At 50.3% G+C, this 26,276-nt stretch overlaps 2 protein-coding genes across 2 annotated transcripts in view; one reads left to right on the forward strand and one right to left on the reverse strand.

The window, feature by feature from the left end:
- futsch overlaps positions 1–26,276 on the forward strand; it is a 192,363-nt gene that overhangs the window by 143,610 nt on the left and 22,477 nt on the right. Inside the window, exons 3-4 of the mRNA XM_055062076.2 lie at positions 8,015–8,244; positions 10,866–20,892. Of these exons, the coding sequence (XP_054918051.1) occupies positions 8,015–8,244; positions 10,866–20,892 (10,257 nt within the window). The remainder of the gene's footprint in view (positions 1–8,014; positions 8,245–10,865; positions 20,893–26,276) is intronic.
- Positions 800–4,536, reverse strand: LOC126545547 (beta-1,3-galactosyltransferase 5-like). Its single transcript, XM_055062081.2, has one exon. It carries the CDS (start codon positions 3,979–3,981, stop codon positions 2,812–2,814), a length of 1,170 nt encoding a protein of 389 aa, XP_054918056.1. The 5' UTR covers positions 3,982–4,536; the 3' UTR covers positions 800–2,811.

Genomic DNA, 26,276 nt, shown 5'->3' on the forward strand with positions numbered 1-26,276 from the left:
TCCTTCTAGTGTTCGTGTTTGCACGCCTGCCTTTCGAAGAAGAAAATAGACACGACCGTGAGCCGTAGTCTATTTGGACTTTCTTGGTCGACTACTGATTACGCTTCACAGTGGTCAGCCGCGAACATTCGTTAAATAATGTATTTATTAAAATTGTTACAAACCCCTCCTACGTCGTCTCGTCTGACGCGTGTAGTGAGCAAGAAACCGCGATTATCTGTGCCGCTGTGCATAGCTTCCGCAAGAAGCAATAGATTTTTTGGTTCGATTAGATAAAAGGAATTGCTATAGGGCTGGTAGAATGCCGCCTGCTCTCGTGATTAAAGAAAAAGAAAGAAGCCGTTCGGAAAAACTTATTAAATAACCATTATCCCAAAACTTGGAGCGATTTCAAATTTTTTAATAGCTTGTCTGAACGCATAATTTTCCATGCAAGATACGAATATATTGTAAGCATATTGATTTCCAGTGAAATTCTAAAAACAAACATGGGTAACTCAGTTTTCGTTGCAGTATAAAAATCGCTTCCGCGATTAACTAATACCGAGTCGTTGGTTTTGCCTTGGAATAAATAAACACGTTGTTAGAAAAATAAGTACGAAGAGACTAGAAGTGCGATTGTTTACAGCGAAGCTGTTAAAAGCCCCATTATCGTGCCTGCGTATAGAAAAAAGCGATCATAATCAGCAATGGCTCCAGCGTCGTCGTCTTCTTTCAATAATTATTAATTATATAATTAGTCAGTTATTTAATTGCTTGTAATCTCAAACATTTAACAAAGAAACACAAAGACGTAACCAATAATTGAGAAAGACTTTAATGAAGCGTCGGGATTTATCCAGTGATAAACACCGGGGCCGCACGTTTCAGCTTCGCTGGTTAACCATCTGTAAGGATTGCTCGAGGTGATAGTATTCTTTTTTTCTCTTGTCAATTCCTTCCATGTTAGGAATTCTGTCTGATTATTTTGGTGAAATTTGTAGGTTATCGAATTGCCTGAGGCTATAAAGCATCTGCTAGCTTCATCTCCAGGTTCAGGCGGCGGAATCTCTGTTATATTCGTAATATATATTTAACAAGTCTGATGATGACTTTTTTAGCTACGATAGGCTAGTCAGCTAAATTTTCGTGAAATTATATGCGCATGAAAAATTACTAAAATATTTTAGATTCTTAAAAGTCATGTGGAAGTACACACAATTGATCATATTCGACCAATTGCTGGTTAAGTGAAATAGTTTCGTATAACGGTCGTACGAAATGTGTGCAGAACAAGAAATTCTTGAGATCAGCGAAATGAACTTCAGCCCAAAATGTTCCATCTGACATGTTCACATTGACCTAGAAAGCGCAATAAAATTAACACGAGGTCAGAAACAGGTCGCTGCTCTTGCGACTAGACATTTTCAAAGCCTACTATAGTGCAGAGCACGAAAGTTTAGTGGATCGGCTACAAACCTTGAACTTACAACTACCTTGTCCCATGGTTATGGGAATCTTTAACAAGGAGGGAATTCTTCCGTTATTTAAGAGCCTCCCCTTCAAATATACACTGCCAGCTTATGGGGATACTCGAGGTGTTCCGAAGTCGCCTTAATTATTCAATATCTTACCGAGTTCCATTCAACGTCATCGTAAGTTACGCACATATGCATACGCAGGTAATATCGCGTTCTTCGCTCCAGACTGCGACATTCGCTCCCTATATCGGAAGTAGCTCGCTATAATCTAGCATAGCTGTACGTCATTGAAACCAGGTTAGGCAACATACGCCTCACGCTTAAAATTAGACAGCACTCAATTTTAATTTTTCCTCTTAGTAAACGTGTAAACACATCGTTTTGATACTGTGACCAGAATATAACTGATGCGAACTCAGTCAAGCATCCGCGTCTAAATTGTGGCGAGTCCCCTAGCAGGCCTAGGCAAATTAACCGCGTAAATAATAAAGAGCGGAACGAGCAGACGACAGGCTACGTAAGCAACGCAACAGTCAGCCGTGGGTGCGTAGACTCCATATTTCCATGACCTATGAAACTTCATGCACACCAGGTTTTAGAATTTGCATGTCTCATATTCAGGTTCACGAGCTTTCAAGTTCCATCATCTTGTTCTACTAGAGCGGGAGTACCTGCGCCTGCGCTTTGGCTTGGTAAAATTGGTTGCCAATAATGTGTTCCATCGGAAAGGCCGTTTGCCCTCTATTATGTGCAGCTTTTGTTTACTTACTGCTTAAACATTCCTAAATATGAAGGCCCGAAAAGATTACTAAAGCCTTATTTATTTCCCAGCCTGCCGTATTTTTGCCAGTTCGCAGGCCTTAGTTACATATGCCTCAAAAAGTCATAGTGCAAACTTGGATTGGTCCCTAAAATGCGCTCGTTTGGGAGGTACCACTTATCATGTGGGACGACACCTACGGAATGTCTACTCAAGGCGAAACATCGCTGCTACAATAGTACATTAAATGGGATTTTAAAAGATTATAAAGACTCTAGCGATAAATATTGTCGTTATGATTGATGCCTCACAGTGCGAAAAAAAAATTGGCATTGTCATCTTTTTCTGCTGCTCTTAGATTGTCGCACCTTTCTAAGCTTATTCAAATGGCTCTGTATTTCTTTCTAAACTTAATGAAATATCGGCATTTCTGTCAACTAAGATGCTAGTTAATTTCACGCAGTTTGGCTTCACATAAAGGTGTTCTATTAGATCGGCGCACATTGATTTCGAAAGTCATGTTCAATTTCACTTGGTACGTCATCAACACCGTCACCCGTCGCTCATGCACCGCCACACCATTGTACATGATCACTCTGTCCGGTTCTGTCCCAACACATTAGCCCAGAACCGGTAGGTTCTGGTGAAAAGCGTGGGTGTCATACCCCAGTGTAAGAACAGCGTACTGTTGCTCACCGCCGTCGTATTCTTCGATGTGAAGATCACGTATTTTTTCCGTATGTCGACCAGACTCACGTTGGCTGCCCTCGTCAGCAGTCCTGTGGCGTAGACGTCGTCCACCCAAAAGAACGGCACGCTCGAAGTCGCCTCGACCAATAAAGCCAGTACAGACGCCCTCATAAGGTAGGCTGCGCCGCAGCAGTAAGGAGGATACGTGTCGTTGGCGTACTCTTCCTTTGTGACGAACCATTTAAATTTTTTCTCGCGGATAGGCTTCAGGACCGGCATGGTAGCGCAGTGAACTCTCCTGGAATCACGAGTGCCGGCGGCCAAATGGCGCTTTACGTAAGACGCCAGAAGGAACACGTTGACAATGACGTCGTCGTCTAGTTTGACAACCACATCTGTCGACGGACCGAGGCAGCCGTTAGCAGTGAGCCACTTTGTAGCGCCGATGAACTTGTAGGTCAGGTTCCGGTAGGTGTCCACGTGTTCCAGCAGCACCACGTCGCCTTCGCACGCGGCCTCCGCACGCACCTCAGCGCTCAGTTCCGCGTCGGTGGTCTGGCCGACGAAGAAGACCACGGAGGAGTTGAGGAACGCGGCGACTGCGGGGTTGCCTATGGTACTTCGCAGCAGGCGACGCCGGTCGAAATGGTCCGGAGCGGTGTGTACGTAATAGAGGACCCGAAGGGCCGTACCGCAGGCGTTTAGCACTTTCCAGCCAGGTGTGCTTGTGGCATTCTCCGCAATCGCGCCATAAGAGGAGTTCGCGACTTGTACTGGCTTAACCGAAGTTACCTGAACGGAGAATGACCTAGAGGCATTTGGCTCGACTGGCGCGGATTCCTCAGACATCGGCTCCGCAGAAGCGGGCTCATCTGTTGAAGGCTTCACGTTATTAGGAGACCCAGTGGCTACAGCTTCACGGAGATAGCCGAGGGAAGCCCCGCGATACGTCGTCGGTAGGAGCATGAGGCACGCTAGGGATACGATGAGTGCGCACGCGATTGTTCTGTTCAGTATCTTGGCGCATTTCGGTCTTCTGAACTCGATCCAACTAAACATGCGGGAAGCCATAAGATTTCTCAGGCTTTTCTCGATTTTCGGCAGGGATCTTTAATCCACTTAGTTCGAGTCGATGCTGGTGGTCACACTAACAGCACCATTTGCTGTAATAAATGGAAATAATTAAATCCGTTGCCTTACTTTCAGAATCACGATCTCTTCACAGGCCACACATTCTCTGGTAGCGTCTTCATCCGGAGAGGTTTTGTTTCGTGTCCTTTCAGCGCGGAGTAGGGAATGGCATGAGGCACACTAGAAAGGTCAGTCTGTTGTGAAGAACCCAGGCGGCAAGAGCGAAAGCAACTCTGACGTTCACAAGAACACGGCAGTGCGTGGATGGCATTTAAGGCACTTCTTCTTCACACTTCTGCGCTCAGATCAATCACTCCTTTTTTTTTTTTTTTCAGCGGGTTGACGATGATAATGACGTTCATGATGCTCCGCTGTTTTTCACGCGTGCCCACTAAGAGGTACAGGCCATGAATCGCGTGGCAGAAGGTAGCTTTAAAAAATTCTTATTTGAAGAGTAGAATAAAAAAAGAACATACCTGAAAAATTGGAATAGTATGCAAGTTAGCAGTCAGGCGAACTGAAAGAAAATAATAAAAGATGTAATAATGAAGGAGAGAATAAAGACAACGTTCATAAACGATGTGATGACGTGGTCTTCTGTCGCTGTCCCTTAAATGGTTGATATCATTTCATGCGGCCAGAGATCATTCTCCTCCATGTACTGACCATCGTTTATGAACGTTGTCTTTATTCTCTCCTTCATTATTACATCTCTCATTATTTTCTTTCAGTTCGCCTGACTGCTAACTTGCATACTATTCCAATTTTTCAGGTATATTCTTTTTTTATTCTACTCTTCAAATAATAATTTTTTAAAGCTACCTTCTGCCACGCGATTCATGGCCTGTACCTCTTAGTGGGCACGCGCGAAACACAGCGGAGCATCATGAACGTCATTATCATCGTCAAACCGCTGAAAAAAAAAGGAGTGATTGATCTGGGCGCAGAAGTGCGAAGAAGAAGTGCCTTAAATGCCATCCACGCACTGCCGTGTTGTTGTGGATGTTAGAGTTGCTTTCGCGCTTGCCGCCAGGGTTCTTCAAGTTGTCGATCGTTACAAAGCCGAAAGAAGAATCTTTCCGCCTCCGCATCGGTCTCTCTCTCTGGAGGACGCTCGCATTTGGCGACGCCTCCAGGGAAACAATTATACATCACCACATTGGCTCTACTTAACACAGACGAGGGACTATAACGACCCCCTCTGCAAAATTTGTAAGCAAAAAGGTACGCTAAACCATATAATATGGGAGTGTGCTAGCCCCCAGGGGCCAAGAAAAACATTGACAGTAGAGAAGCCTGGGAGGCCTTGCTCCAGAGCGAGGCTGAATACGACCAGCGTCGAGCAATCCGCCTGGCCGTTGAGGCCGTGAAGACTCACCGTCCTCAACGTGCGGGGACTGCTTCGTCCTTCCCCACTACCTACGTGTAGATTAAGAGGCGGGCACCCCAGCTCGGTGGAATAATAAGGTTTTCAATCAATCAATCAATGTCCCTTAAGTGTGGTTCATACCCACTACGAAGGATTGGCTAAGGGTTGAGCGGTATTGAAACGATTAACAGTCAAGCCTAAAAAAACATGATTTTTAGGTCAAATAAAAAAATAAATAACATAATGCCTTAAGAATTTAACAAGGAAATCGTGTTGAATTGAACCAAGATTTCTCAACTGCTGCGCTGACATCCCTATGACAATGGTCCATAGAGGAGGCTCTCAATGACAGAATATTAGGAATGAAGATTCATTGCGGCGAAACGCTACTGCTAAAGCTCTTTTTTTTTTTTTTTCGTAACCACAACAAGTCGCTGGATAATTAAATATTGTATACGGTTCCATTATCACATTTTGGGCATCGAGGGAGGGCGGCAGATTGCGTGTTTTAGAAGACATGTTTTTTAAACAGGGTCTCTACAGCGCAGTTTAGTCTAAAAAACTTGAAATGTGTGAGTATGGTAGAAATTTTCTCGCCAGTAGAATAAGAAGTATCCTTAGACGAACTTGTTAAAGATAGCTTAAACGAGTCTAACAAAATTGCACGCCTTCTGAAGCTAGAAGCAGTCATGTAAGCTGATGCTGGAATTGCAGAGACAAAAAGACCACTAAAGGCTGCTTTCGCTAGGTTTTCTGCTATTTCATTCATAGCTAATCCTTTATGCCCAGACACCCAGATCAGCCCAGTTATTCTTAAGTGAGACGTACTAGAGAATGAAATGTACGTAAAAGGCGCGCACCAAGTCACACTTGTTCTCTTACTCAGCAAGCGGGTGACAGTTACGGCAGTTATTATAAATTATTCCCGGAAAATTGACCCAATCCACGTGAGTCATATAATACAGGGTGTAAGAAAGCGTTTTTTTTTTTAATTTACGGAGAAACATTCATGCACAGGGAAAACAAAGTTTTATCTTCAAAACATATCGAGAACTTTTTGGCACAGCAGGCACAGCATCTCAAGTAAATATAGTAAGAGAGAAAGGGCGACCACATGTTTCTCGATCTTTTTTTCGACAGGGCCGGGATATTGCCACGCCACAGTGCAGCTCGAGTGCATCGACTTGTTGTCTTTGCAGAATCCATAAAAGGCATGAATCAGACGCAGCCCCTCATTCACTTCTTTAACAAGAGAGAGGCCCTGAAACTGGCCTCTTTCTCTGGAAGCACCTACATCTGGGAACAGACGTTCTGTTTGATGCTTCTGAACATGAACCGGCTTCCGTCTACAGTGACAGACGTGACATTTCAACAGCAACAAATGCGACGATACCATAAACGGACTGCCTTTCCGCGAACAAAGTATGCAACGTTTCTCAGTAAAGTGTGGCTCGGGTGGCTGCTAGAGAAGTTGGTTTTGGCCCTCGCTATAGCTGTGAGTTGTGTGGCCCTGCAATAGAGGTATCACTACTCAGTCAGCGGCACCGCCTGCCCGGGTGGTTTGCTTGAGAATCGCGCCCGTGTTCTGTGGGCTCCCTACATCGCTGACGTGTAAGCTCGTCGTCCCAAGGCTGCTTTGCTTACTAACTGCAGTCTTCCATCTAACCAACCTATGACGCCGCTGACAAGAAGCCTTTGATCGTCAAAGGAAGGGCAGTTCCTTCTCCCACTTTAGTATATAAGTAGACTATTGAGCTAAAAAGTCAATTCTCTGTATCAATTGTCTGTATTTTTCGTGTACGACTTGTGGCACTCCCTTCAGCTTTCCTTTTATTGGCGTTTCTTGCAGGACAAAACTGAGAATCCAAGGCAGGCATCCGTAGGGCTCTCATTTATTGACTCATACAAAGAAATAAGTGTTCTATAAGAAATTCGCTTTCTCGTGCGGTCCACCACCGCATCCCAAGCTGGCTAGAGAAGAGGCGGTGATATTCCGCAAACGACAGATCGGCACGTTCCCGCACGGCACCCTGCTGCACGCCATGCATCCTGCGAGCTACACTTACAAGTGCGCCTTCTGCTCTGCGCGCCCAATACGCTCTGCCACATGGTATGAGAGTGCGGGCACAGCCCATCGACACCACACGTAACCGGACCAACCGTCGAGCAGTGGGAGGCCCAGCGGACAAACCCTAGCCCTGAAGGCCAGCATTGTCTGGTGAGGAGGGCCAAGCTATCGGCTCAGGCCCACGGCGTCCTGAATCAGGGACGCCGCCCACCTCGGATGACTCCAACGCCAGCTCATTTTTACAAATAAGGTTAATTCCTCCTCCTCGTGCGGTCATGTAGTTCATGCACTATGTAATACGTCTAGCTCACGCGAACCGCTCATTGTGAGTAGCGTTTCTTACTACATACTATTGTAGAATGGTTCAAAAGAAAGCGCCTTAGGGGTGCCACTGCATTACGAGGGACGCTGAGGTGTCCCAGAAAAGTATTTCCTTTGCCTTGAGTTGGACGAGAGGGGACGCAGTTGCGGTGGACTCACTCGTAATTTTTTTGAAGTTGAAGGTAAATTCTCTCATTTCTGGTTTTCTCGTGCAGAGCTGCTTATCCAGCACTCGACGGAGAGCCTGGCCCTGGAGGTTCTGCTGAACCCGGAGGTATCCACGCTGCGCCAGTGCTTCAAGAACATGATGGTCTCCGGCACAACGCACAAGCACGTCATTCACGCCGGCTACGCATTTGCCGGCTCCGGTGACTGGATACTCCAGGATGGCGTCTTCAGCGCCCGCGATGTGGAGGCGCTGTTGCACGACGCCGACGTTCAGGAGGTGCCTTCAAACTTCGTCTTCTTGAATATTTAATACGCATGTGCGTTTCGATGAAGGGTCCCGTGATGGGCGTTTCGAAGAAGCTTACGCGCGTGATCTGTACATGCTGATATGTTGAAGCAAATGTAGCTATGCAGAACATTTGGAACATATCAACAGGCTCCTTAAATATAGCATACTGCATACATGTATACATCGCTGAACGATGTACACATAACACATCGACACGCGACTGTAGTAATAAGTACGTTTAGTCTGTTCTAACAAAATATTCTTCAATAATGCATTTAATACAAGCATTAGCACCTGCTTGAAAATACTGAACTACGTCTAAAAAAAGTACACCGACGATTACGATACTCCCTAATGCGAAATTCGAGCGCAGCTCTATACGTGTTTTCGTTTCGCCATATATTGACTCGCGCGGACAGTCATTCTCGTATGGCACATTGCTAACGGAGTGAAGTGTGGCGCGACTGAGTAGCTCATCGGGAGATCGCGAGAGACAGCGCATAGGTGATGCGTGGCGCAATTCACTGCAGCCGCCGCAAATGTACTTCCGCTCATGCAGCGCTTTGTTACCATATATATAGTATCAGTGAACGCGCTCGCCGCATGCCATCGGTGAACAGATGAGGCCCCGCTACACCGGCGCCACTTTATAGTGGTCGTCGCCGCAGAGACCGTCTTGCGCAGCACTACGCTTTACTTGTCACGCTTTCGCCATACCCTCCTCTTCCGCCTCATGGTCTCGCTGCACTCTACTCCTCCGCTTTCCTCCTCGTGCTCTCTTCGCTATCGCCGCCTTTCACCCTTCGATGTGCTCGTTCGCTCGGTTACACCCACGGTCACCGACGCCAAACACTGAAACGGGTGCCCAAAAGCTGTGCGTCAAAACCAAACTAAAACATTGTATTGCGATAGCAATTACATGGACACTCCGGGCGCATTTCTGCCGTCGCCGTGAGGTTCCGTGTAAGAAATTGTGTGAAGGGGAGCCGGCGAACGCGGTTCAATCTCGCGTGCGCGAGCGAGGAACGCGGCCCGGATGCGTGCCCTCTCCTGTGGTGCGTGAGGCAGGGGGATGAGGGGAGTGACGAGGGTCGTTCTTCTCGGGCAGCTACTACGGTGACTCGTTGTCCTCCTCGCCCGCCGCTCCATACAGAGTGGAAACAACCGCGGCGTCTACTACGGCGTTGGGCACGCGAATGGCGGGCATCGTAGTAGACGCCCTTGGCGGAGGCCATGTAAGGTCCCAGCATAAGTGCACGTATGCGCGGGCCTAGCCTTCAAAGCCATTTGCGATGTTTTCAGCGGGCGCATAGTGCCGGTAGCTTCGTATGCGCTTTGCTTTGGACGTTTCGTTCGCGCTGAAGCGAGACATGCATGAAGGTCAATTCGCTTGCTGCTGTCGCGATTCCTCACTCCAGAATTTTCACAGCGAGTTTCCGCGTTCATCGAGCGAGATGTGTTCATGTTTACCTGTGCGCGCGAGACACCGTGCTGGTTAATTTAGTTACAACACGTTGACGGGCTAGTTGCTTTGAATCCATGATAGAGTGTGTAAGCGCGACTGAACAAGGACATATAAAGAAGCAGACACTCAAAGACAGCGCCGTCTCTGTGTGTCTGTTTCTTTTTACGTCCTCGTTGAGTCACGCTTACATATTCTATCATCGTTGATTTAGTTAGTAAGCGAATGTTTGCAAGTTCATACGGCCGATAAAGCTACTATCGTCTCTCTACTAATTTGCTGTCACAATCGGTGCTTCACCTTTCGGGTGGAACTGCGAATTGTTCTTTGAATAGTGCATGCGTATGCTAACCTATCAGCACTAAACACCAGTAACACTACACAGTGAGCTTATTGAAACTACTTGACTAGACAACCGGTATAACAGCACAGAAGCTAAATTATCCGGCAGAATCCATTCGACGATGAATGTTGACGTTAATGCGATTAGCCGTGAAACAACGTAGCGACACATCGTATTACGGCAACCGAAACACGTCTTGTAAGAGGCGGGTACTGCAGCCGGCCTCCTCTCACGCGCTTCCATCTAGACATGCTACGCCTTCTAGCTGTGCCACCGCGAAGTCCGCGTGAAGTTATTTGCGTGTACTTCAACAATGCGTGGCCTCCGAGAGTGCATCAGTGGGGCGTCGGTGCGATGACCTATGTGCTGCAGCCGGGCTCCTCTCTCGCAGTTCTATCTGGACACACTGCGCCATCTAGCACCACTCCCGCGAGGTTAACACATGGCTTCTGAGATACGCAGCGTGCCGGTGCGTGCGAAAACTGAAAAATAATCCCTCCCTTTCCGCGATCGTTGCTAGATCGTCGGGCTGATGGGCTTGAAGAACCTGTGTGAGGTGCGTTCGATTAAGCCTAACACCAAATAAACATTAAGGGTTGTTTTTTTTTATTGAACAGCATTGTGAAACAGGATAAGGCCATATTTTTAGACTGCACGAACTTCGAAACCTGCCTCCACTTTTCGTTTGACAGATACCTCCGTGCTAAAAACTGCTTGAAGTTTCTGAAGCACGCTAATCGCATTATAACATCAATAATCACTTTCAAAAAATTATGCTAATCATTTGACTTGCAACATTTCCAGGTACTACGGCGCCAGAAGTTCCACACATTACACGTTCACTGTTCAGCTGAGGGAAGCTGGGCACAGCCTCCGGTGGGCGTCAGCCTCAACCCTCCGGACATCGCGGACAGCCTGGCCGGCTCGGTGCACCTGCTGGGCTGCCTGGACGCCGTACTGACGAGCCCTCCCCTAACGAGCCTGCTGCCCTCATCCAGCGTGGTAGGCAACATCCGTTTCCGAAGGCCGACCATGTACGTGTTTCCGGGCGGCCAGGGCGATTGTGCCCTGTTCGGTGTCACCGGCTTCACGCTGCTCGTGGACGGTGGCTTTGCCCGGAAGCCGTGCTTCTGGGAGTTTGTTCGGCATCTGGACCGATTGGACTCGCTTCTCGTCACTCGCTTCAACCAGTTCAACTCGTGCGGACTCACGGCGCTGGCGCAACGTAAGGCACTCGAGCGTGTATACCCGCAGGTCGGCCACGTCTTCTGCAACGCCGTCCGGTCGCCGTCCGACGAGGAACTGCAAAAGGACCGCGACCAGCTCGTCGTCAGTGTGGTGGCTCAAGGACTGGAGTTTCTCCAGGGAGTGCGCGAGATGGGACTGTCGCCGCAGGCCTGTCAGAGGGACGCCCGGCCGCTTACACTATACCATAAGGTGGGCCACGGCACGCTAGAGATGTTCGTACTCAGCCCTGGCCGCTCAACGGAAGAGGACGCTTCCGTGTGCGCGCTTCTCGTGTGGCGCCCTGCTAAGGTGTCGGAACCCGTCACGCGCATACTTCTGCCCGGCAGTGCCTCTCAAAACGTCATATTCGAGGGGCTCAGTAAACTGGGCCACTTAGCCGTTCTCAAGAGTCGTGCGGTGACTGCAGAAGCGCGGCTAGGATTGAAAAAGTCAAAGGTTCAAGACAAACCGCTTCGAGCAACCTCAGTGCCTCCCAGACCAAGCGTTGCCAAGAGGGCGGCAGCAAAAGTCGAGTCTCCGTCACCATCGCCAACACCTCCACCTGCTGAAAAGGTCAGAGCGCCGGTGAAACAAACGAACAAGTCCATTGAGTCGCTGCCCAAAAAGCAAGATGATGTTAAAAAGCCTTCTAAAACAGGTGCCAAGAAGGAGCCGAAGAAATCAGCCGTCGAAAAAGCAGACGCTAAGGACGAAAAAGCTCCCAAGATCACCGCCAAAGTTCCAGCAAAAGTATCTGAAACAATACCCGGCAAGGAAAAAATTGTGGAGAAACTTGGTGAAAATGAATTAGATAACGTCGAAGAAAAGGATATCAGCAAAATTATTAGCGACAAGCCGCTGAAGAAGCTTCCAATCGAGATCGAAAAAATAGACACGAAAGCACAAGAAGAAATTGTTGCTAAAGTCGAAGAAAAGGTAGCCGCGAAACGCGAACTCAAGAAAGCTACGCCTACTAGGCCACCGGCTAAGAGCAAAGGAGCGAAAGACGTCACGAACAAGATGGCAGTCGAAAGCAAAACCACCGCACGTAAGACTGCCGAGCCAGCAAAGGTGAAGCCGCGTCCACTTGTTGCCCCTCTTACGCGACCTATGGTTCGAGACTCTAAGTCGAAGTCGCCGTCTAGTTCTGCATCCAGTTCACCGAAGCGCACCCCTCCTAAGCCTACGACCGAGCGACCAGTAAGGTCAGTAAGGGGAGGAGTACGGAACGCGAAGGCTCCTGCTGCAGAAACGGTGAAACTCCCTGAAGGTGAGAAACCTGTATTGATAGAGAAGCCCACAGCCCAAGTAAAACCCGATAAAAGAATTGAGGTTGTGACACAGTCGGGTGATGAAAGTTCTGGGTCGAAAGAAGCCATCGAGGAAAAAGCAGCAACTGAAGCTACGAAGGAAGACAAACCTTTTATTGAGCCTTCTAGCAGCGACGAAAGCAAGAAAGATATTCCGAAACAGAAGTCCCCTGTGACTGTCGATGAAGCTCCCATCAAAGCGGTGCTTCTAGGCACTGCGCATGCCGCGCCAACAACAGATTTCCAAGCGGTGCCAACGAAGCCCCTCGAGAAAGATATTGCCGACGCCAAAACGTGGCCTGCAGAAGGCGATGCCAAAGAGGTAGCCGAAACCCCTGAGCACGCGCTGTCTCCGGAGCCTACTGTATCTGCGTCATCGGAAGGTGTACCATCGCTTATTGACGAAGTGATTGACGTCTCTCTAAAAGCCGATTCCTCCGTCGCCAGACAGATTACTGAGCCGGAACTTAGTAGGGTCCGAGCTCTCTCCAGTGGACAGCGAACACCGGATTCTCTTGACACGCCCCGCGAAGTCGGAGACGGCACTGCGCCATCCTCTAGAGACGAGATACTCGAAGCCATGGAAAAACATCAGCTCGTTTCCAGAGAGCAGGTTCTCGAAATCAAGAGGAGGGACTCTGTCGACTCCATTGAAGGCGAAATTCCCATGGAAGATGAGGAAATCGTACATCCATCTCAGGAAGCCGACAAGAAAACAGCAGGAGTCCCCATTTCCGCACATGTTGGGCAAGAATTACCCGAACCTGACGACCAGGCAGAGCTCAAACAGAAATTCCAACAGCCAACGCAACATGCTGCAGACCTTCCATCACACGATATTGAGCACGCTACAGACGAACCAAGCAAGAGAAGCCCTGAAGAGCCATGTGCTGAACCAGCTATGGTCGAAAAATCTGAAGGCGTTGTGCTCGATACCGCCAAAGAAAAACCTTCAGCAGTTGGTATGCTTGATACTGCAGACAAGAAGATTTGTGACGCTGAAATTATTGCAAAGGCAGAACCGCAGATTGAGACATCAGCGCCGGAGATTTCTGTCAGCGCAGCGAAGGATATCGCGCAGAAGGAACCACCTGAACTTACAGGTACAACAGAAGCAGAACCAATGACCAAGCAACTTAAAGAGGAAAGTGTTCTGAGCACTGTTCCTGAGACCTCAGACAAGAAACCATCAGAGCCTTCGGGTATCGAACCTGAGACGCCAACAGATGATACTAAACAGGCCGATTTACATGAAATGACAGAGAAACCTTCTGAACCTTCGGTTATCGAAACGGTTGAACAAGTGATTGAGAGCCCATCACAAAAGACTCCTGAGAGCAAGGTGTCTGAGGACGCAGAGGAAAAGCCTGCTAAGCTTGATGCTACCGATAAAATAAAACTGGAATTTGAGAGAACAAAACAGGAGATTCCGGCGAGCGAAGTGCCTGAGGTCATGAAAACAAAACCTGCCGGACCTGAGAGTATCGAAAAGCTAGAACCGGCAATTGAGAAACCAACGGAGGAGACCACAAAAACAGCAGTGTTTGAGGTCACAGAGAAGCTACTTGGTGAGTCTGAAATTATGCAAAAGGTGGAACAGGACATTGAGAGGCTAACTGACGAGAGTCGCGTCAGCTCTGTGCCTGAGGTTAGGGAGAAGTCTGCTGAGCCCGATGGTATTGAAAAGGCGGAGCCGGAATTTGAGAGACAAGCTGAGAAAACTCCGGTGAGTGCAGTCCCTGAATTCGCAGAAAAGAAACCTGCCAAGCCTGAGGGTGTCCAAAAGGCTGAGCCGGGAATTGATATACCAGATGAGGAGACTACTATCAGTGCCGTGCCTGACGTCGCAGCGAAGAAACCTGCCGAGCCTGAAGGTGTCCAGAAGGAGGAGCCGGATATTGAAAGACCAGCCGAGGGGTCTCCTCTCAGAGCAGTGCCTGACGTCGCCGAGAAACCTGCTGAGCCTGAGAGTGTTGAAAAGGGGGAACCTGACATTGGGACTACAGGCCAGGATACTTTTGTGAGTGTAGTGCCTGTGTTTCTGGAGAAGCAACCTACCGAACCCGAGTCCATCCAAATGGTGGAGCCGGAGATTGCGAAGCCAGCCGAGGACACCCCTGTGAGTGCAGTACCTGACGTCACAGAAAAGAAAGCTGTTGAGTCTGAGGGCTTCCAGAAGGGGGAGCCGGCGATTCAGAGACCAACTGAGGAGACTCCTGCAAGGTCATTAGCAGAGGCCGTACAGAAGCCTACAGAGCCTGAGAGTATCGAAAAGGTGAAACCAGAGATTAAAATCCCAGCTGAAGAGGCTCCTGTCAGTACAGTACCGGAGGCCACGGAGAAGAAACTTGCCGAGCCTGAGAGCATCATAATGGTAGAACCAGAGACTGAAAGACCATCTGAGGATACTTCTGGGGCTACAGTGCATGCGGTTGAAGAGAAGAAACCTGCCGAGCCTGAGAGTATCGATAAAGAAAAACAGAAGATTGAGAGACCACCTCAGGAGACACCTTTGAGTGGAGAGCCTGAGGTCGCAGAGAAAGCTGCCGAGTCTGAGGGTGACCTCAAGGTGGAGCCGGAAGTTGGGAGACTAGCTGAGGAGCCTTCTATGAGTGAAATGCCTGAGGTCACAGAAGAGAAACCAACAGAGCCTGAGAGTGTCGAAAAGATAGAACCGGTGACTGAGAGATTAGCTGAGGAGACTCCTGTGAGGGCAGTTTCACAGGTCCCAAAAAAACCTGCCCAGCCAGAGGGCTTCCAAACGGTGGACACGGAGCTTGTGCAACCTGATGTGGAAACTCCTTTCGAGCCGGATGGTGTCCAAAAGGTGGAACCGGCAACTGAGAGACCAGCAGAGAAAACTCCAGAGAGCTCTGTAATGGAGGTAGCCAAGAAGAAACCTAGCGAAGCTGACGGTGTCCAAGAGATAGAACCGGAGATTGAGATATCCGCTGAGGAGACTTCTGTCAGCAAAGCTCTTGATGCCACAGAGAAAAAACCTGTCGAGCGTGATGGCGTCGAGCAAATGGAACCACTGCCTGAGAGACACGCAGAGGAGGCTCCTGTGAGCTCAGATTTTGAGGTCGCGGATATCAAACCTGCCGAGACTGAGGATGACCATGAGGTGGAATTGGAAATTGAAAGGCTACCTGACGAGACTGCTATCAGTGGAGTGTTCGAAGTCATAGAGAAAAAACCTGTCGAGACTGACGGCGTCATAAAGGTGGAGCAGGAGGTTGAGAAACCATCTCAGGAGACTCCCATCAGTGCAGTACCAGAGGTCGTGGAAAAGAAACCTCCTGAGCGTGACAGTGCCGGAAAGGTGGAAGCAGACATTGAAAGACCAGCTGATAAGACTTCTGTAGGTGCGGTGCCTGAGGTCGCTGAAAGAAAACCTCCCATACGTGAAGATTTGCAGGAAGTTGAACCGGAGATTGAAAAACCAGCTGAGAAGACTCCTATGAGCGTACTACAAGAGGTAACTGAGAAGACACCTACGGAACCGGATGATGCCCGGAAGGTCGAGCCGAAGACTGAGAGGCACGATGAGGAAACTCCTGTCAGCCCAGTGCCAGGGGAAGCGGATAAAAAACCTACGGAGCGTCAGAGTCCCATAAAGGCGGAGCCTGAAATTCAAAGGCCAGTCGAGGAGACTCCCATGAGCGCGCTGCCTGCGGTGCAAGTGAAGCAGCCTTCCGAGCTTGAGGATTTACAGAAGGACGAGCCAGAGATTGAAAGACCAGCTGAGCAAACTCCTGTGAGTGTGGAGCTTGCGGTCGCAGAAAGAACGCCTGCCGAGCTTGAGGGCTTCCAGGAAGTCGAACCAGATATTGAAAAGCCAGCTGAGAAGTCTCCTACGAGCGTTGTACCAGAGGTCGCAAAGAAACCTACCGAACATGGTGATGCACAAAAGGATAAACCGGAGATTGAGAGACTTGCTGAAGAAACTGCTGCGAGTGCAGTGCCTGAGGTCGCAGAGAAGGAAGCTGCCGAGCCAGAGGGTGTCCAGAAGATCGAGCCGAAGATTGAGAAACCGGCTGAGGCGACTCCTGTCAGCCCAGTACCAGAGGTGGTGGATAAGAAACCTACGGAGCGTGAAAGTGCCATAAAGGTGGAGCCCGAAATTGAGGGACCAGTTGAGGAGAGTCCCGTGAGTGCAGTGCCTGAGGTCGCAGAGAAGCAACCTGCCGAACCTGAAGGTTTACAGAATGTCGAGACAGATTTTGAGAGACCAGCTGAGGAGACTCCTGTCAGTTTTGTACCAGAGGCTGTGGAGAAGAAACCTACCGAGCCTGAAACTTTCGGAAAAATGGAACCGGAGTTTGAAAGACCGACTGAGGAGACTCCTGTGAGTGGGGTGCGCGCGGTCGCAGAAAGAACACCTGCCGTGCCTGAGGGCTTACAAGAAGTCGAACCGGAGATTGAAAAGTCAGCTGAGAAGTCTCCTAGGAGCGCTGTACCAGAGGTTGGGGAGAAGAAACCTACCGAACATGATGAGGCTCAAAAGGGGAAACCAGAGATTAAGGGACTGGCGGAAGAGACTGCTGCGAGCGCAATGCCTGAGGTAGCAGAGAAGAAGCCTGCCGAGCCCGACGGTGTCCAGAAGGTAGAGCCGAAGATTGAGAAACCAGATGACGAGGCTCCTGTCAGCCCAGTACCAAAGGCAGCGGATAAGAAACCTGCCGAGCGTGAAAGTGTCCTAAAAGTGGAACCTGAAATTGAGGGGCCAGCTGAGGAGAGCCCTGTGAGTGCAGTACCTGAGGTCGCAGAGAAGCAACCTGCCGAGCCTGAGGGTTTACAGAAATTTGAGCCATATTTTGAGAAACCAGCTGAGGAGACTCCTGTCAGTTCCATACCAGAGGCAGTGGAGAAGATACCTACCGAGTCTGAAACTACCGAGAAAGTGGAACCGAGGGTTGAAAGGCCAGCTGAGGAGACTCCTGTGAGTGGGGTGCCCGCGGTCGCAGGAAGAACACCTACCGTGCCTGAGGGCTTACAAGAAGTCGAACCGGAGATTGAAAAGTCAGCTGAGAAGTCTCCTACGAGCGCTGTACCAGAGGTTGCGGAGAAGAAACCTACCAAACATGATGATGCTCAAAAGGGGAAAATGGAGATTGAGAGACTTGCTGAAGATACTGCTGCGAGTGCAGTGCCTGAGGTCGCAGAGAAGAAACCTGCCGAGCCAGAGGGTGTCCAGAAGATCGAGCCGAAGATTGAGAAACCGGCTGAGGCGACTCCTGTCAGCCCAGTACCAGAGGTGGTGGATAAGAAACCTACGGAGCGTGAAAGTGCCATAAAGGTGGAGCCCGAAATTGAGGGACCAGTTGAGGAGAGTCCCGTGAGTGCAGTGCCTCAGGTCGCAGAGAAGCAAGCTGCCGAGCCTGGCGTTTTGCAGAAGGTCAAGCCAGAGATTGAGAGACCAGCTGATGAGACTCCTGTCAGTTCAGTACCAGAGGCCGTGGAGAAGAAACCTACCGAGCCTCAAAGTGCCGGAAAAGTGGAACCGGAGATTGAAAGACCAGCTGAGGAGACTCCTGTGAGTGGGGTACCCGCGGTCGCAGAAATAACTCTTGCCGAGCCTGAGGGCTTACAGGAAGTCGAACTGGAGATTGAAAAGTCAGCTGAGAAGTCTCCTACGAGCGCTGTACCAGAGGTTGCGGAGAAGAAACCTACCAAACATGATGATGCTCAAAAGGGGAAAATGGAGATTGAGAGACTTGCTGAAGATACTGCTGCGAGTGCAGTGCCTGAGGTCGCAGAGAAGAAACCTGCCGAGCCAGAGGGTGTCCAGAAGATCGAGCCGAAGATTGAGAAACCGGCTGAGGCGACTCCTGTCAGCCCAGTACCAGAGGTGGTGGATAAGAAACCTACGGAGCGTGAAAGTGCCATAAAGGTGGAGCCCGAAATTGAGGGACCAGTTGAGGAGAGTCCCGTGAGTGCAGTGCCTCAGGTCGCAGAGAAGCAAGCTGCCGAGCCTGGCGTTTTGCAGAAGGTCAAGCCAGAGATTGAGAGACCAGCTGATGAGACTCCTGTCAGTTCAGTACCAGAGGCCGTGGAGAAGAAACCTACCGAGCCTCAAAGTGCCGGAAAAGTGGAACCGGAGATTGAAAGACCAGCTGAGGAGACTCCTGTGAGTGGGGTACCCGCGGTCGCAGAAATAACTCTTGCCGAGCCTGAGGGCTTACAGGAAGTCGAACTGGAGATTGAAAAGTCAGCTGAGAAGTCTCCTACGAGCGCTGTACCAGAGGTTGCGGAGAAGAAACCTACCGAACATGATTATGATCAAAAGGGGAAACCGGATTTTGAGAGACTGGCTGAAGAGACTGCTGCGAGCGCAATGCCCGAGGTCACTGAGAAGGAACCTACAGAGCCCGAGGGTGTCACGAAGTTCGAGCCGAAGATTGAGAAACCGGCTGAGGCGACTCCTGTCAGCCCAGTACCAGAGGTGGTGGATAAGAAACCTACGGAGCGTGAAAGTGCCATAAAGGTGGAGCCCGAAATTGAGGGACCAGTTGAGGAGAGTCCCGTGAGTGCAGTGCCTGAGGTCGCAGAGAAGCAAGCTGCCGAGCCTGGCGTTTTGCAGAAGGTCAAGCCAGAGATTGAGAAACCAGCTGATGAGACTCCTGTCAGTTCAGTACCAGAGGCCGTGGAGAAGAAACCTACCGAGCCTCAAACTGCCGGAAAAGTGGAACCGGAGGTTCAAAGACCAGCTGAGGAGACTCCTGTGAGTGGGGTACCCGCGGTCGCAGAAATAACTCTTGCCGAGCCTGAGGGCTTACAGGAAGTCGAACTGGAGATTGAAAAGTCAGCTGAGAAGTCTCCTACGAGCGCTGTACCAGAGGTTGCGGAGAAGAAACCTACCGAACATGATTATGATCAAAAGGGGAAACCGGATTTTGAGAGACTGGCTGAAGAGACTGCTGCGAGCGCAATGCCCGAGGTCACTGAGAAGGAACCTACAGAGCCCGAGGGTGTCACGAAGTTCGAGCCGAAGATTGAGAAACCGGCTGAGGCGACTCCTGTCAGCCCAGTACCAGAGGTGGTGGATAAGAAACCTACGGAGCGTGAAAGTGCCATAAAGGTGGAGCCCGAAATTGAGGGACCAGTTGAGGAGAGTCCCGTGAGTGCAGTGCCTGAGGTCGCAGAGAAGCAAGCTGCCGAGCCTGGCGTTTTGCAGAAGGTCAAGCCAGAGATTGAGAAACCAGCTGATGAGACTCCTGTCAGTTCAGTACCAGAGGCCGTGGAGAAGAAACCTACCGAGCCTCAAACTGCCGGAAAAGTGGAACCGGAGATTCAAAGACCAGCTGAGGAGACTCCTGTGAGTGGGGTACCCGCGGTCGCAGAAATAACTCTTGCCGAGCCTGAGGGCTTACAGGAAGTCGAACTGGAGATTGAAAAGTCAGCTGAGAAGTCTCCTACGAGCGCTGTACCAGAGGTTGCGGAGAAGAAACCTACCGAACATGATTATGATCAAAAGGGGAAACCGGATTTTGAGAGACTGGCTGAAGAGACTGCTGCGAGCGCAATGCCCGAGGTCACTGAGAAGGAACCTACAGAGCCCGAGGGTGTCACGAAGTTCGAGCCGAAGATTGAGAAACCGGCTGAGGCGACTCCTGTCAGCCCAGTACCAGAGGTGGTGGATAAGAAACCTACGGAGCGTGAAAGTGCCATAAAGGTGGAGCCCGAAATTGAGGGACCAGTTGAGGAGAGTCCCGTGAGTGCAGTGCCTGAGGTCGCAGAGAAGCAAGCTGCCGAGCCTGAGGGTTTACAGAATGTCGAGCCAGATTTTGAGAGACCAGCTGAGGGGACTCCAGTCAGTTCCGTACCGGAGGCCGTGGAGAAGAAACCTACCGAGCCTGAAACTGCCGGAAAAGTGGAACCGGAGATTGAAAGACCAGCTGAGGAGACTACTGTGGGTGTGGTGCCTGCGGTCGCAGAAAAAACACCTGCCGAGCCTGAAGGCTTACAGGAAGTTGAACCGGATATTGAAAAGCCAGCTGAGAAGTCTCCTACGAGCGTTGTACCAGAGGTCGCGGAGAAGAAACCTACCGAACGTGATCATGCTCAAAAGGATAAACCGGAGATTGAGAGCCTTGCTGAAGAGACTGCTGCGAGCGCAGTACCTGAGGTCGCAGAGGAGAAACCTGCAGAGCCCGAGGGTGTCGAGAAGATCGAGACGAAGATTGAGGAACCGGCTGAGGAGACTCCTGTCAGCCCAGTACCAGAGGTCGTGGGGAGGAAACCTACCAAGCCTGATGAGGTCCACGAGGTCGAACCGAAGATTGAGGGATCAGGTGAGACTTTTATCAGCCCAGTGCCAGAGGCAGCAGATAAAAAACATGCCGAGCGTGAAAGTATCGTAAAAGTGGATTCAGAAATTGAAGGACCAGCTGAGGAGAGTCGCGTGAGTGCGGTGCCTGAAGTCGCAGAGAAGCAGCCTGCCGAGCCTGAGGGTTTACAGAAGGTCGATCCAGAGATTGAGAGCCCAGCTGAGGAGACTCCCGTCAGTTCCGTACCAGAGGCCTTAGAGAAGAAACTTGCCGAGCCTGAAACTGCCGAAGAAGTGGAACCGGAGATTGGAAGACCAGCTCAGGAGACTTCTGTGAGTGGGGTGCCTGTGGTCGCAGAAAGAACACCTGCCGAACCTGAGGGCTTACAGGAAGTCGAACATGAGATCGAAAAGTCAGCTGAGAAGACCCCTACGAGCGCTGTACCAGAGGTTGCGGAGAAGAAACCTACTGAACATGATGATGCTCAAAAGGGGAAACTGGAGATTGAGAGTCTGGCTGAAGAGACTGCTGCGAGCGCACTGCCTGAGGTCGCAGAGAAGAAAGCTGCCGAGCCCGAGGATCTCCAGAAGGTCAAGCCGAAGATTGACAAACCAGCTGAGGAGACTCCTGTCAGCCCAGTACCAGAGGTGGTGGATAAGAAACTTATGGAGCGTGAAAGTCCCATAAAGGGGGAACCTGAAATTGAAGGACCAGCTGAGGAGAGTCCCGTAAGTGCGGTGCCTGAGGTCGCAGTGAAGCAACCTGCCGAGCTTGAGGGTTTACAGAAGCACGAGCCAGAGATTGAAAGACCAGCTGAGAAGACTCCTGTGAGTGTGGAGCCTGCGGTCGCAGAAAAAGCACCTGCCGTGGCTGAGGGTTTGCAGGAATTCGAGCCAGAGGCTGAGAAGACTCTCATGAGAGCTGCACCACAGGTCGCGGAGAAGCCTAGTGAACGTGATGATTTTCAAAAGGGGAAAGCTGAAATTGAGCGACTGGCTGAAGAGTCTGCTGTAAGCGTAATGCCTGAGGTCACAGAGACGAAACCTGCCGAGCCTGAGGGTGTTCAAAAGGTCGAGCCGAAGATTGAGAGATCAGCTGAGGAGACTGCAGTCAGCACAGTACCAGAGAAAGCGCATAAGAAACCTACGGAACGCGAAAGTGCTATAAAGGTGGTACCTGAAATTGAGGGAACACCTGAGGAGAGTCCTGTGTGTGCGGTGCCTGAGGTCGCAGAGAAGCAACCTGCCGAGCCTGAGGGTTTACAGAAGGTCGAGGCAGAGATTGAGGGATCAGCTGAGGAGACTCCTGTCAGTTCAGTACCAGAAGCCGTCGAGAAGGAACCTAGCGAGCCTGAAAGTGCTGGAAAAGTGGAACTGGGAATTGAAAGACCAGCTGAAGAGACTCCTTTGAGTCTGGAGCCTGCGGTCGCAGAAAAAACACCTGCCGAGCCTGAAGGTTTGCAGGAAGTCCAGCCAGAGATTGAGAAACCAGCTGAGATGACTCCCATGAGAGCTGCACCAGAGGTCGCGGAGACGAAGCCTACCGATCGTGATGATGTTCAAAAGGGGAAACTGGAGATTGAGACACTGGCTGAAGAGACCGTTTTAAGTGCAGTGCCTGAGGTCACAGAGAAGAAACCTGCCGAGCCCGAGGGTGTCCACAAGGTTGAGCCGAAGTTTGAGGGACCAGCCGAGGAGGCCTCTATCAGCCAACATCATGAGGTAGCGGATGAGAAACCTACCGTACCTGAAAGTGTCGGAAAGATAGAACTGGAAAGAGCAGCTTTTGTGACTGCAGTGCCTGAGGTCGCAGAGAAGGAACCTGGCGAGCCTGATAGCGTTGATACGATAGGACCGGAGATTGAGCGACCAACTGAGGAGACTTTTGTTGTAGTGCCAGAGGTGGCGGGAATGAAACCTGCCGAGGATGAAGCTCTGAAAAAGGCGGAACGTGAGATTGATAGATCAGTTGAAGAGACTCCTGTGAGTCCAATACCTGAGGTCGCAGAGAAGAAACCTACCGAACCTGACAGTATCGGCAAAGAAAAACCGGAGATTGAGGGACCATCTCAGGAGACTACTATCTGCGCAGTACCAGAGGTCGCGGAAAAGAAACTAACTGAAGCTGAGGGCGTTGGAAAGGCTGAACCGGAGATTGAGAGGCAAATTGATGAGATATCTGTGAGAGCAATGCCTGAGATCGCAGAGAAGAGACCTATCGAGCCTGAAGGCGTCCGAAAGGTGGAATCCCTGATTGAGAGACCAGCTGATCCCACTTCTGTCAGCGCAGTACCAGAGTTCGCAGAAAAGAAACCTACCAAACCTGAGGAAGTCGAAAAGGGGAAACCACTGATTGAGAAACCAGCTGAGGCGGCTTCTGTCAGCGCAGTACCAGAGGACGTGGAGGAGAAACCTACTGAACCTGAAATTGTTGAAAAGACGGAACCCGAGATTGAGATACCACCTGCGAAGACTCCTTTGAGCATTATGTCGGAGGCTCCAGAGAAAAAACATGCCGCGCCTGAGAGCGTTCGAGATGTGGAGCCTGAGATGAGGAGCGCAGTTGAAGAGGCTCCTATAAGTGCAGTACCCGAGTTCGCGGAGAAGAAACCTACCAAACCTGAGGAAGTCGAAAAGGGGAAACCACTGATTGAGAAACCAGCTGAGGCGGCTTCTGTCAGCGCAGTACCGGAGGACGTGGAGGAGAAACCTACTGAACCTGAAATTGTTGAAAAGACGGAACCGGAGATTGAGATACCACCTGCGAAGATTCCTTTGAGCATTATGCCGGAGGCTCCAGAGAAGAAACATGCCGCGCCTGAGAGCGTTCGAGATGTGGAGCCTGAGATGAGGAGCGCAGTTGAAGAGGCTCCTATAAGTGCAGTACCCGAGTTCGCGGAGAAGAAACCTACCGAACCTGAAAGTGTCGAAAAGGAGAAACCCGACATCGAGATAACATCTGAGGAGCTGCCTGTCGATGCAGTACCAGAGGTCGCGGAGAAGACAGCTACCGTACCTGAGAGTGTCGCGAAGGGGGAATGGGAGATTGAGAGACCATCTGAGGAGACTTCTGTGAGTGCAATGCCTGGAATTACAGAGAAGCGTGCCAAGCCTGACGGCGTCCAAGAGGTGGAGCCAGGGATTGAGAGACTAGCTCAGGAGACTCCTGTCAGCGCAGTACCAGAGGTCAGGCACGAAATGCCTACCGAGCCCGAAGTTATCGAAAAATCCGACCCGGAGTTTGGCATACAAGCTGAGAAGGCTCCTGTGAGTGTAGTAACTGAGGTCGCAGAGAAGAAACCTGCCATGCCTGAGGGCGTCCGAAAGGTGGAACCTTTGATCGAGAGACCAACTGAGCAGACTCCTGTCAGTGCTGTACCTGAGTTCGCGGGGAAGAAGCGTGCCGGACCTGATGATGTCCAAAAGGGGAAACCGGAGATTGAGAGACCAGCTGAGGAGACTCCTGTGAGTGCAGTGCCTGAAGACGCAGAGCAGAAACCCATCAAGCCTGAAGGTTTCCAAAACGCCGAGCCGGCGATTGACAGACCAGATGAGCAGACTCCTGGCAGCGCCATGCCTGACGGCGCAAAGAAGAAAACTGCCGAGCCTGAGAGTGCCCCGAAGATAGAATCGGATATTGAAAGACTATCTGAGGTGTCTCCTGTCAGCGCAGTGCCTGAGGTTGCAAAAGAAAGAGCTTCCGATCATAAGATTGATAAACAGGAGTTGAAGGCTGAGACGCCAGCAGATGAGCCTCCTGTGAGAGCAGGGCCAGAATCTGACTATATCCAAAATTTGGAAACCGGGATTGCGAGGGCAGTTGAGGAGACTCCTTTGACGGCAGTGCCTGAGGTGGCGGACAAAAAATCTGCTGAGGTGACGGTTATCGAAAAGGTGGAACCAGACATTGAAGAACCAGCACTGGATATTTCTAGGAGTGCAGTGCCTGAGGTTGTGGAGAAAAAGCCAGCTTGCTCAGAAGGTGTCCACATGGTGGAGCCGCAGATGGAGGATGTAGCAGAAAAGACTCCTGTTCGCACAGAGCCTGAAATCTATAAGCAAGAACTTAATGATGTGGCAAGTTTTGCTGATATATATGCTGCCCACCCTGAAGACCTTGAAGAAAAGAAACATCACCTTGAAAAGGTGCCGTTTCCTGAGGAATGGGCGCCAGCAAGTTCAGCCTCAATTATTACTCCTCCCAGTTTTGAAGACATAGAGAACCTAGAAAAGCTACCTGAGCATGAAGAGGGAGAAGTCCACCTTGAGGAGCCAGAAGAAAGGGTTCCTGGTAGTACCTTCGTAGATATCGCCGAGAGAAAGCTCACCAAGCCTGAAGATATCGATATCAAAAAACCGTGTAGCGAGGAGCCGGTACTGGAGCCTCCAGTGAGTACCGCCACGGACAAAAAGACTTCAGAGCTCGCAGATCTTGAAGATAAAGAAATGCGCATTGATAAATCCTCAGACAAATCTCCTATAAGTCCTTTTTCGGAGATAGTGCAGGAAAAGGCCGCGGAACCTGAGTATATTGAAAAGGAAGAACCACCGCTAGGAGTGTTATCAGGCCATGACGTCACGAAGCCTGAAGACCCTGTAAAGGAGAAACCGCAAATTTACAAGCAAGGGGAACAGCTTCAGGCAAGTGCTGTGCCAGAGCTGACAGACGAAAAGCCCTCTCAGCCTGAATATATTGAAAAAGGTGCACTGGAGTGTGAGAAGCCTACAGAAAAGGCGCAATTAAGCATTATGCCAGAGGTCCTGGATAAAATGCATATCAAGCTTTACAAGGGGGCGGAGCAAGGCCACGACCTGTCGTCGACTGTTGCCAAACCGGGAGAAACTCAGGAAACCCGCGCCGGGCCTACAGTTCTTGCCTTCCATAAAGAGGTTGAATGTCCTGTTAACGTTGGGCCGGAGTTCGCAGAACAGAAGGCCCTCGAGACTGGCGATCGTAGGAAGCCAGGAATGCAGGCTTCTGACAGCACTATGCCAGAGACCGACGAACTTGTTGCTTCGCTCAAGCACCAGGAACCTGAGAAGGCTGTCCCCACAAAAGCCATAGTGGATGCTGGTACCTCACCGACAAAAGCTGAGGAAACTATACTGCAACGAACAGATGCGGACCAAAAGGGAAAGTTGTCCGAGCAAAGCTCACTTGACAAAGAAGGAATTGTAACGTCCCCTGGTGAGGAAACCCCTGATGAAGGCGTTTATACGAGTGTTCGAGGTGATGAGGAAATGCATAAAGGCACGGTGGAAGTTCATGAAATTGAGTATTTTGAATCCAGAGTTGATGAGGCGGAAGTTGAAGGAGTAGTAACCTCACCATTGCACTCTCTTACTGATGATTCACAGCACTTTCCTGTAGGTTCTGTAGACAAGAAATTAGATGGTGTGAGCATTACC

This window comes from Dermacentor andersoni, chromosome 3 (assembly GCF_023375885.2).
Source record: "Dermacentor andersoni chromosome 3, qqDerAnde1_hic_scaffold, whole genome shotgun sequence".
In the NCBI taxonomy this organism is placed as follows: domain Eukaryota; kingdom Metazoa; phylum Arthropoda; class Arachnida; order Ixodida; family Ixodidae; genus Dermacentor; species Dermacentor andersoni.